Consider the following 12,041-nt stretch of genomic DNA (forward strand, 5'->3'; position numbering starts at 1 on the left):
TGTCTGACTGCCTCCCCGTTTCCAGCTTCGGAAAAATGAAAAAAATATATATATATATTAAAAAAAATTTTTAAGAAAAAGAAGAAGAGGAGAAATTAGGACACACACACACACACACACACACACCATGTGAAGACCAAGAAGGAAACAGTCATCTACAAGCCAAGTCATCTACAACCTGGCCATCACCTTCATCTTTGACTTCAGGCCTCCGGAACTCTGAGAAAATAAATTTCTGTTGTTCAACCCACCCAGTCTTAAGTACTCTGTTATTGTAGCCCTAGCAAATTAACACAGATAGGAAAGCATTCATTCTCAAAAGGACTAAGACATGGTTGAAACAAATTTGATATGAGAGTTGGAAGATCAAGAGGTTCTTTTAAAGTTCTTTGAAAGGTAGAATTTACCCCCCCCCACACACACACACTGAGATTCAGGGGCCAGTACTAGTGACCCAGTTAACTGAGGTATACTGGTAAAAATATAGTAAAATGGGTAAAAAGTTAAAAGGAGAGAAAAGTGGGTTACAGAATTTCACCCGTTTCAAAAGGCGATTCTCTCAGAACACGGCATTATGATTGGCCTGGCCCAAGGGCACATACCCAACCTTATGGACAGGTGGGGAGCCTGTCTCCTGCAGGACTTCAGGCTTGTCTGAGCTCCTGGTATGTGTCTCCAGGGAGAATTTTGGAGCTCTCAGCATTCTGCCCTGACCTTGTCTTTGAAAGGCAAATGGCTGAATGGCTGCTCCGTTCCTATCAAAGGCTGACCAGCATGAGTCCCTGGTCATCACCTTTATAAAGCTCACTAGTCAGAGCTTCCCACTGAGCCAAGACTGCCTAAGGCATTAGGCCTGCCATTCTCATAAGATATGACAGTAGTCTGGTAGTCCAAACTGGGGTGACAGCTGCACCTTCTGATGATAATATTCTTACCCTGCCAGTCCTCTACTGCCCTGGCCCCATACCTCATTGCTTTCCCACCAGGGACTTGTCCCCTCATGTCCAAATGAACTTCACTATAATGGCAAACCTGTTCCTGGCCTCCTTCCTAGGCCTTCACCCATCTTGGTGGATTTTATCTGGACCCTGGGCTTGCCTCACCCTGGCTCATTTATCATTTTGGAACTCTTGTCTCAACTCTGACCTTTGCCCTGAGGCAAATCACACTGACATTGGAAAATCTCAGAACCATAACTCAGGACCCACCAACCTACGCTGTGGAATCAACACTGAGGTTCCGCCACAAAGCACAATAAGCAGTTGGAAAAACAAATCCGTTCATCAGGAAACGGCCAACACAGCATAGCCGCTGCCCAAAAACCTGACACTAAAGGGAAATATTGTTGTTAAATAGACTGATTGCTAAACGAACAGGGTCTGTTGAAATCACATCTATTATACAGGACTTTTTAGTTTATAAGCCTCATAATATCAGATCATCACACTGGCAAAGCAGTGCTTGCAAGGCTGTTAGGATGAAATTTGGAAATTGCTCCAGTATTGAGTATTACAATGACATTTGCCAACATGGAATTTTTGCTTGTGTGTGTATTCAAATAAAATTTCTAGCCACCATTGTTTCTAGGCCAAATATATTAATATCTCCATATAACAAATTTCATGGAAGACACAATGAAATATCTAAATAATGTAAGCATTGTGGATCCACCGAACACTGCATTTTACCTTTATGTTCTCTCTCCTTTTTTTTAAATCACCCACAGACATTTAAAAAACAACAACAACAACCTGATAACGTCAAAAGATGAGAAAGGCTAAATTTGGGGAAATAAATGAACCATAAATCAGGAAAACTTTGGAGCTGCTAGAAAGACACTTTAATTTTGTAGACAAAAGACTGCATTAAGAAGGAATAATGCAATAATAAAGGTGAACGAATCTCTATTGTCTGGCGTCTTTCTCTGTGGGAATTTCCCCACCCCTGACAGCTGTACAGGGGGGAGGGGCGCCGACCGCGGCTGCGCCTTTCTGCTCTCTCCCTTTTTCTCCCCGGCCCCTCCTCTTCTCCGTCAATAAATGTCTGCAATCATATTCTTGAGCTCCTGTGTGATTTCAAGGTTCATCTCTTCCATGCAGCTCAAACACTAATTATCCCAGCTGTAATTAGTAAGATAATTAAATACTGGCTCGCTCATCTACCTTGGGTCGGGTCATGATTCTCCCAGAAGACCTTGAGCAGTTCCTCAAAGCTGATGCGCTCTGGCTCGTACACCACTCGAACCACTTCTGCGTGGCCAGTTTTTCCTTGAAAGAAACAGAATATACAACCAAAATTCACTGACAACACCAATTTAGTACAAGAGTTATTTGTTTAAAACAAACAAAACCCCCAGACCAAGGCTAAAATTCTTTCTTCGGAAGGAAGGGTAGAAGCGTAAATGGACTTTAGTTGATGGTTTTGTTCTAAGTCCCCGTGGCTAGTACTTTTTCCCTAAAAGCATACAGTTGTCATCTAGCAACTTTGCTGAGGATGATGGCTTCTGCGTTTGGCTTTAATGTTGTTCGTTTGTTTGTATTTTCTTTTATTTCATAAGAAAACAAACTCGGGTTTTCACTTTTCCGATTTTCCCTTTATGAAACCTATGGATCCGCTCTGACACAGTGCTTGAGATTTGAAACTCTGCAAAGGGGAATGAGCCCATTTTTATTTTTATCATCACCCCATGCTACATGCAGGAAGCTCAGCCGCAGCACAGAGTAAGATGATGCCAGATAAAGAGACCTGTAAAATGCAGACGTGTAACCTGTTCATGTTAGATAACTTCGTTAACGAAGAAACAATTTGCTGTGCTGTTAACACTGAAGCAAGGGTCAGGTTCACACAGCCTGTGGGGAGGGAAGTGCTTTCTCAACCTAACGAATCTCTGTGGTAAACAACTACAGTAGCTAACGTCTCTCCAGTGCCAGTGCCCCCACTCAATGGTGGTCTCCAAGGTTCTGTGGGTCAGTGAAGTGGGTACTTGCAGAACCACTTATACCTATGGAATTCATGTCATTCCTTGTATATGTTGGTAGTCTCACCTTAATTCTTACAACCTTCTTATGGTCTAGGCAGAGAAGGTGGAAATCCCCGTTTTACAAATGAAAAAAAAAACTGATATACATATAAGTTAGGTTTGCCCAAAGTCACATAGCTAGCAAATCTCTGGACCATAACATGAAAAAATACTTTCTGATTTCTTATCCAAGATTCTGTCTAATGCATTAAAGTGAACAGAGCAAAGTGAACATGAACCCAGAAAAGAAAATCTGTTCATTATCTTTAACCTTTTAATATTTTTTTAAGCGAGAAGAGGGAAGATAGTGAGACTTTCACATGTGCCCCAACCAGGATCCACATGGCAATCCCTGTCCAATACCATACCAATGATCAAATCAACCAAGCTATTTTTAGCACCTGAGGCTGACGCTCTGGACCAACCACGCCATCCTCAGTACCTGGGCTGATGCTCAAACCAATCGAACTACTGGCTGTGAGAGGGAAAAAGGAAGAGAAGGATGAGAGGGAGGAGAAGAGAAGCAGATGGTTGTTTCTCTTGTGTGCCCTGACCAGGAATCAAACCCTGGATGTTCATATACCGGGCCAAAGCTCTATCCACTGAGTCAGACGGCCAGGGCTAATGCTTTTTAATATTTAAATTTCCTTTTTATAATAGAAAGAATAATTTGCAAACAACATGAAGCTTAGAAAAGGTGCAAAAGTATAAAAAAGAAAATAAAAATCACCTATACCATACCATGTAAGATAAGTATTATTAGTATTTTGTACTCATCTCTTTCTGGATATATACCAGATGCACACAATTTGTTTTAGTGTAATAACTTCATCATGCTTAGCCACTTACCAGCATACTGTATTTCCTTGTATCACTAAAATTTTTAAAAAATACAATTTATAGTGACTATATCACACACCAAATAGAGTTGTACTACTATTATTTATTTAATCATTCCATCATTGGGCATTTAGATTGAATCTTTTTTTTTTTTAATTTTATTTATTAATTTTCAGAGAGGAGAGAGAGAGGGAGAGAGAGAAAGGGGGAGGAGCTGGAAGCATCAACTCCCATATGTGCCCTGACCAGGCAAGCCCGGGGTTTCGAACCGGCGACCTCAGCATTTCCAGGTCGACGCTTTATCCACTGCGCCACCACAGGTCAGGCGAATCTTATTTTTATGAATGTAAATATTTTTTCACATTTCCAAGGCTGCCTTAAGCACCAGTTATATAAATCAATGTATATAAACATTTTTACATTTCTTGATGCCCAATGCCAAACTGCCAACTTTCTCACCTCACCGGCAGCATAGCTGAGGGTCAGTCTCAGTTACTATTACAATGTTTTTATCATTACCAATTTGTAGCTAGAATATACCGGTAGTGTCCTATCATTTTATTTTCAATGAATTTAATTATTAGTGAGTTTAAAAAGTCATGTTTATTAATAATTTTAAATTCTTATTTGCTCCAATTTTTGTAATGTCCTTTTAATATTAGGTTATTAATATTTTATTTTTAATTGGTTAGTTGATATAATTTTAATTCAAATACTATAGTCATGCTGGTTAAGCATCTAGGCAGATTTTATGCTAAAGACATGAAAATAATAAGGAAATTATAGAAAGATACATTAGATATAATAATCATGTTATTGTAAAACCACTTTTGATCTACTTTAAAATATTAGTTTTGTATTCTGAAATAGTTAAAGAAATAATTTAACTACCTGAGAATTAAAACCCTCTGAATATTAAAAATGGCAACAATATGTTACCAAGATGACAAATATATTCAGTAAGAAAGGCACAGAAACCACCATAGAAATAAGCAAAAGATATAAATACACACAGGTAGCTATAAATGTAAATCAAGACTAAAAAATGCATGACATTTTTAGTGATAAAAGGAAATAAATGCATATTGAAACATTAACATACCATTCCTTACTTATTATATTTTGTAAAACTATTTGTAAAACTGCTTAAAAGTGTACCTAGTGCTGATGAGGTGTCTGTAAAACTGGCACCCTTACTTGGTTGGTGAAGCGAAAATAACTTCACCTTTTGGAAACCCCATTGGCATATATTGAAAAAGGCCACAAAGATTAAGATTAATTCACGTAAGTGATTCAGGAAATACATCTCAAAGATATAACTCCAAACAATGGAAAGGATACCTGCATACACAGAAAATTCACTCCATCGTCATTACAATGGTGGAGCATTATAAAAGAATCCCCAAGTCAAACAAACAAAAAGTAGCAAAAGATGGCATAGCCATAGGAGGAAATGTCATGTAACCATTAAAAGACAATGTCCTAATGCTAGTAGGAGCTGTTACTACTTACCGAATGCTGATAAAATGGTAGGTACTTTACCTACTTGTTTGCAACATTTTTTTTTCTATTGTGGAAAACACACATCACATAAAATTTACCATTCAACCACCCTTAAGTGTACAACTCAGTGGAATTAAGTGCATTCACATTGCTGTGCTACCATCACCTCCCTCCACCTCCAGAATGCTTTCCATCTTGCAAAACTGAAACTATATCCATTAAAAATTAACAGCTCATATCCCTCCTCTCCCCAACCCGAAGCAGCCACCATCCTACTTCGGTCTCTTGAAATTGACTACCCTTGGTATTTCATACAAGTGGAATCATAGAGCATTGTGTGTGTGTGTGTGTGTGTGTGTATGATTGGCTTATTTTACTTAACATAATGTCTCAAGTTCATCCATATTGAAGCATGGGTCAGAATTTCCTTCTTTTCTTAAGGCTGAATAATATTCATTGTATGGCTATAACACATTTGGTGTATCCATCTGCCAATGGACACCTGAGTTGCCTCTACCTTTCGGCTATTGTGAATAATGCTACTATGAATACAGGGATCAGATGTTGCTCACAACTTTCCAGGAGAGATGTAGTCCCTATTTTACATATGAGGAAACTAAGGCCTCTGCGAAAGTTTTCTCACAGTGTCTCAGCCGGTAAGTGACAGAATGCAGTGACAAGCCAACCAGATTTTAATGGGAGTGAAGATTGGACTCATTCTATGACTCTGAGCCAAGGCTCCTGAATGTAGATACCTGAAGTCACCAAGTAGCAGAAAATATAACATAGTAGCTCAGATGAGAAATCACAGCAGTGGGGTAATTGACATCCAGGCTGTCAAGACTGTTTTTCCAAGATTAGGTTCTTCTTTTGCGGCAGCAATAAGGGGTGAGGAAAGATTTCCACTCACCAGCAAACACTTCCAGTCACAATCTGAGCACTGACATTATTTTTGGAGAGGTTTTAAAAAGCTTGGTTGTTTAAAAGAAACTATTACCATTAAAATTCAAGATCCATCTGCATTAACAGTCTGGAGAAGCCTTCATCAAACTCACCTTTACGTTTCTTTATTTTATTTCTCCAAAGCACAAGAGCCTGTGTAAAAATACACAGTGCAAATGATCAAAAGGATTAAGGGGCCAGAAACCATTTACAGAAATGACCACGCCTCCAGCAACTCACCAATGTGCCAGGCGAATTTGATTCCCAAAACCAACCTGCAAATACTTTCTAGTGCTTCCAGGGATAAAAGGCTAAATCTTAAAAATACTTCGAGCTGCTTCCTCACCAAAGTTCATGTAGCATATAGACGTGATGTGAAACCGGCTCGTTAACAGTTCACAGCACACTGTTGTTCGAAAACAACTTGAAAGGAAAAATGAGAAGGATGACTGTTCTCTTTGAGCACTTGCCTGTGTCGCCTAACCCAGTGACAATGAAAGTGAATGAATGTAGACAGGTAGATTATGAGTAGATGTTCTTTACAAGAAAAAACATCCCAGAAGAGACATAGCAGAGCGTTGTGGGAGCAGAACAGTTGGGCATTCTGGAGTTATTGAGAGCTTTCTAGAAGCCAAGTCATCCACAGATGTTTTGAAAAAGATTCCCCAAGATAGATTATCCAATTTTTAAAGCTTTCCATCCATAAGGGAAATGTTATCTTCAACTCTTCCAGGTTAGCATGATTAATTTCCGCTCTATCAGGTTGGTAAGAAGAGAAGGCAGAGCAGGCAGGTGGCCTACCCAGTAGGACCGGGCACATGATCTGACATTAATAAATACATACACATCGGTGGAATTAATCCCTGTGCTGAACCTTTCTACCACCTATTAGCCTTCACCTGGATGAGTGTCCCTGCTGACCCCAGCCAGCATTGCTCACTGGCCTGAAGACTGTCCCCTACATGGAATCATACTTACATACTCTGTTCTGCTTCTTTGACCCTAAACACTGAATTCTATGTAAACCTCACCACATGTCCTAAAATGGACACAGTTACTACCCAGAAAAAGAAAGGTATTATTAATAGATACAATTAATGCAATATTGATATTTTACTGTATAAGTCAAAAATACATTTTATTCACTCATTAATTAATAAATACTTACTGAATGCTTACTAAGTTCCAGGCATTGTGCTAAATGCTGTGGATTCTATTAAGAGAATGTTAATACAGTGACAAAGGCTCTTGCAGAATGGGTATTGCCTACAGTCTGGGTCCAGGTAAGAAAATGCTATTTATTTATTTATTTATTTATTTATTTTTCTGAAGTGAGAAGTGGGGAAGCAGAGAAACAGACTCCCACATGCGCCTGACCGTGATCCACCCGGCATGCCCACTAGGGGCGATGCTCTGCTCATCTGGGGCATTGCTCTGTTGCAACTGGAGCCATTCTAGCACCTGAAGTGGAGGCCATGGAGCCATCCTCAGCACCCAGGCCAACTTTGCTCCAATGGAGCCTTGGCTGCGGGAGGGGAAGAGAGAGACAGAGAGAAAGGAGGGGGGAGGGGTGGAGAAGCAGATGGGCGCTTCTCCTATGTGCCTTGGCTGGGAATCAAACCTGGGACTTCTATACACCAGGCGGATGCTCTACCACTGAGCCAACTTCCCAGGGCAGGAAATGCTCTTTAAAAGACAAAGACCTGGTCTATTTCATTTATCCTACAGGCAAGATGGCAGATAAAAGGGAGCTATAGTTATTTTTTCACTAAATAGTAACCGTTCTTCAACTTTTCTCAGTTTTTCCCAGCCAACAGACTCATCTAAACTGTTAAACCAAATCAAAGAGCACACAAAAAGATCCAGGTGTTTGAAGGGAAGAGTGAGAGGGGTGGATGACTAATACTTCCCTTTTCCCATATAAAATTCAAAACGCTTTCCTCTTGCTAATTAACTACAAAGAGGTAAGATGTCAGCTCAGTTTCATCTCCAGCTCCTGCAGATAGAAAATGTGATTTCCAACAATGTACTCATTATAAAAAAAAGTCCTAATACATCAAAATTGGATGCCCTGCGGAGTTCATTATAGGATTTGAGGAGTGTCTATACTGTCATTTCATCTTGGCTTTTTTTCCTTTTGTCTCATCAGTCACATAAAGTGTCCAAAGAGAAACATAAGCTTTAAAAAGCATCCTATTGATTGAAAAGTAGAACAAATACTGTTAGGGTAATTATAATTTTTTTTTTTTGGTCCACCATGGGAGACATGGTGGGGAACTTATAATCCTGCACTATATATTTAATACAGGCATATCCTGCAGAGAGTATTCTGTCAGAAAAGTGCTATAAACACAGTTGAGGACTTGATCAAGAAAATTCCTCAAGGAAGCAACAAACTACGACCTTGAATTCTCCATGTTGCTAGAGGTTTCTAACTGCTACCAAGCTAACTGGTAGGTGACTAGTCTAGGAGTGAGCAGCTTACCAGTTGCTGTATCTAAGCTGCTGAGTATAGAGGTTGGCCTGCACAGCCCTCCAGCTGTTTTTACAGATCGTGAAGACTGTGAAAGGCTCTATGTGGCCGGGCTGACTAATGACCATTTCCTAGACCAGCACCGGCTCCCACACCACCATGATATCGGCAGGCATTATGAGACATTGGCAAAACTAACCTGCCAAGTAGGGAATCACAGTACCCTTGTAAGCCAAGAGAACAAACACAGTTTCATTAAATGGCCTTATGAAAATTTAAAAGAATATTTATTGCACACTGAGAAACTATGATTCGTGTTTAATTATACCACCAAATCTAAAATGAGTTCTGCTTGTATCTCATGACCAGTGGGCTACACAGGAAGAGTGGTTCCCAACCCTATGCCTTAGAATGACGTGAAACTTTTTAAAAAAATACTCACACCTCCCACTCTACCCACACTGGAATTCTGATACAGGAGATCTGGGGGCAGTCCTGGGTATATGTATCCTCACAAAGCTTGAAGGGTGTTTTTGATGCAAAGCTGGGAAAGAAAACCATGAAGTTTAGCATTTGATCAATGCAACTATATGAAGGAAGAGAAATCAGACAAGAGTTTTTTAAACCAAGTCCCAGGATTGTAAGGTACTCAAAGGGTCATCTAGCTGAATGTCTCATTGTTTTACCCACTGCAATATTCAGATGACCATCTCAAGTGACAGGATGCATACTGCCTCACAAAGGAATCCACACCATTGTTGAATGCCCTAATTGCTAGAACATTCCATCTTTACTGAGTCAAATCTACCTCCTTCTACTCACTCCACAGTGGCTCCCAGGCACCTCTAAACCTTTAGACTTCAAGGAACAGAAGATCATGGGTCACATATATGGGCACTGACTTAGGAGTCAGCGGAGTTACACTGGAGGGCATTATCTTCCATATCAGTCACTTAACTTCTCTTAGTCACAGTTCTTCATCTATAAAATAGGGATACTAATTAATATCTGTGCTGTCAATCTTAGAACATGGCAGAGAGCATTACATAACAGATATAAGAAGGAAAAGCACTTGGGAACTTCCTGGTGGTAATCAATTCTGTGACAGTACTAGTCTTTCTATATCCACAAATGACTAATGCTAAGCCACATCATAATGGCACTCATTATGAAAAACCAGACACTTTCAAACATTTATGATATAGGTTAATAAAACAGCTATGTGGCCTACTCTCCAAGCAAAAATGGGTTTCTATGGGGAAGCTGCCTAGGGCAAGCTTTCCTAAAAGTGTATGTGTTCCAAATCAGAGTGAAAAGACAGTCAGAGAACCCCTCAAATCATGGCAACACAAGGGGTCTTTAAAACTGAGCCAGATGGTTTTTTTCATATTCTTCCAAACTATTCGCCACTCTTAGTGACACAGGTAAGAAAGGGCACTTTTATTGAAGCTCATCATTGCTAACTCCATGACTGCCGATACAGAATTTCCAGAAGAGCTACTTGAAGTCATCCAAAGATAATAACTGCCTATTTATTTGGCGCATAAACCACATCACAGTTGCTTTTTAGGTATAAGTGGTAGTAATGTATTCTCCCAATTTGCATGGTATATTATTTATAAATATCCCAAACAGGAATGATTTGAAATCAGAAAGCATGGCTCTGAATTACTTAGATGTCTAAATCCATTAACAAAAACTATAACTTATGCTTAGTTTAAATATCTTTGAAAAGAATGGAACTATAAAGCAAGCATTAAGATGTATACATAACAGCCCCAAACCAAAATACTCTTGGTGGTCTGGGAAAAGTCCTGGGTTTGCCTACCTATTCAGTACCAAAAGCATCCATTATTTTGTCAAAAATAAATAAATAAATAAATAATAATCCAACAGCCTTATCTTGAAATCATGTCAACAAGATAAGCAACAGAGGCTTACTCTTACCGTTCTAACTGACTATGTAAATATCAAATAGAAACTCTTAAGATATCAGCTGATTCTATAAATTTAGTCAAACATTATCTAATTCAGGCATTCTCAATGAAGTGATATCATTTCCAAGGGGAGAGAAATTGGCTCTTGGGGGACAAAATTACCTTACATATCAAAATGCTGTGGCCCTCCAAAGGGCCACCATACATAAACTGACAAACAATATATATCTGTGATATTTAATTTTAATGGGGGCAGGAGACACCATTAGGAAAGAAATAGGTAAAAGGTCTCTCTAGGGTGACTATAATTTTTAAAGTTGAGAAACACTGGTCTAAATTAATTCAGTTAATATACATACAGTGGTGAAACAACTTCCTGTAACTCCTTTCTCGTTTTCAGTTCTGGGCGGGGCTTGTACTAGCATGTAACAACCAGAGTAGGGACTCGGTCAACAAGTACGTATTGAGCAGTGAGCGTGAGCTCTGAGTACTCTCTTGGGTGAGCTAATACATCAGTGAATAAGAGTTTCTGGCCTAAAGGAGCTCATGGTCCAGCAGGGCAATGAAACATGTACATAGAAACTTAGAGGATAAAGAAATTACTGCAAGAGAGGGGTATGTTCACAGTTCCGTGGGAGCACCAAAGTTAACCTTGAAGAGCCAGGGAAGACTCAGAGGCGAGGAATGACCCCAGTGCTCCTAGTACAAAGCTCCACCACAGCCCCCCTTGACCCCTAGACCTCTCTTATGACAACTTCACACTTGTCAGACATCCAGGCAGTCCATAACAAAAATGGAGAGCATTTATCTAGACTACATGCTTTTGCCTGTAGTTATTTTAACCTATGAAAGCAAATTAGGCTCTGAGCAAAAATTCATCACTCTTAACTCCAGTGTCCAAATTTGGGACTTAACTTGTTCCATATTAACCCAAACTCTGTGCTGGACATTTTGTGCCTTAAGTGGAATGGTACTCTGTAAGTGTGGGATGACAACAACAATATTTTAGATTCGTGTAATACTTTTATGGGTCGCAAAGTACTTTCATATGCATTAATTATCTATTAAGTTTTCAAAGTAATGCCATATATAATTATACCCATTTTACAGATGAGAAAACCAATGCTCAATGAGGCTGAATTATTTGCCTAACTAAGATCACTCAGTCGGTGGCAGAGCACAGTAGTTTGAGTCAAGACTGCAACTTAGTCACTGACCCCATAATGGCATGCTCTCTCCCCAGAAGCCCTAGTGCTAAGGGTAAGGTAGCCACTAACAGACCATTGTCTCTGGCCACCAACAGATGCAAATTCAGCTATAATTTAAT

At 39.6% G+C, this 12,041-nt stretch overlaps 1 protein-coding gene across 4 annotated transcripts in view; it reads right to left on the reverse strand.

Annotated features, from left to right (window-relative positions):
• MSRA (methionine sulfoxide reductase A) overlaps positions 1-12,041 on the reverse strand; it is a 417,427-nt gene that overhangs the window by 130,734 nt on the left and 274,652 nt on the right. For 3 of the 4 annotated variants that reach the window (XM_066388145.1, XM_066388164.1, XM_066388154.1), the window contains exon 4: positions 2,163-2,267. The exons of the other annotated variant lie outside the window; for it this stretch is intronic. In XM_066388145.1, coding sequence (XP_066244242.1) covers positions 2,163-2,267 — 105 coding nt within the window. The remainder of the gene's footprint in view (positions 1-2,162; positions 2,268-12,041) is intronic. 4 annotated transcript variants of the gene reach the window in all.

This window comes from Saccopteryx leptura, chromosome 1, assembly GCF_036850995.1.
Source record: "Saccopteryx leptura isolate mSacLep1 chromosome 1, mSacLep1_pri_phased_curated, whole genome shotgun sequence".
NCBI classification, from domain to species: Eukaryota; Metazoa; Chordata; class Mammalia; order Chiroptera; family Emballonuridae; genus Saccopteryx; species Saccopteryx leptura.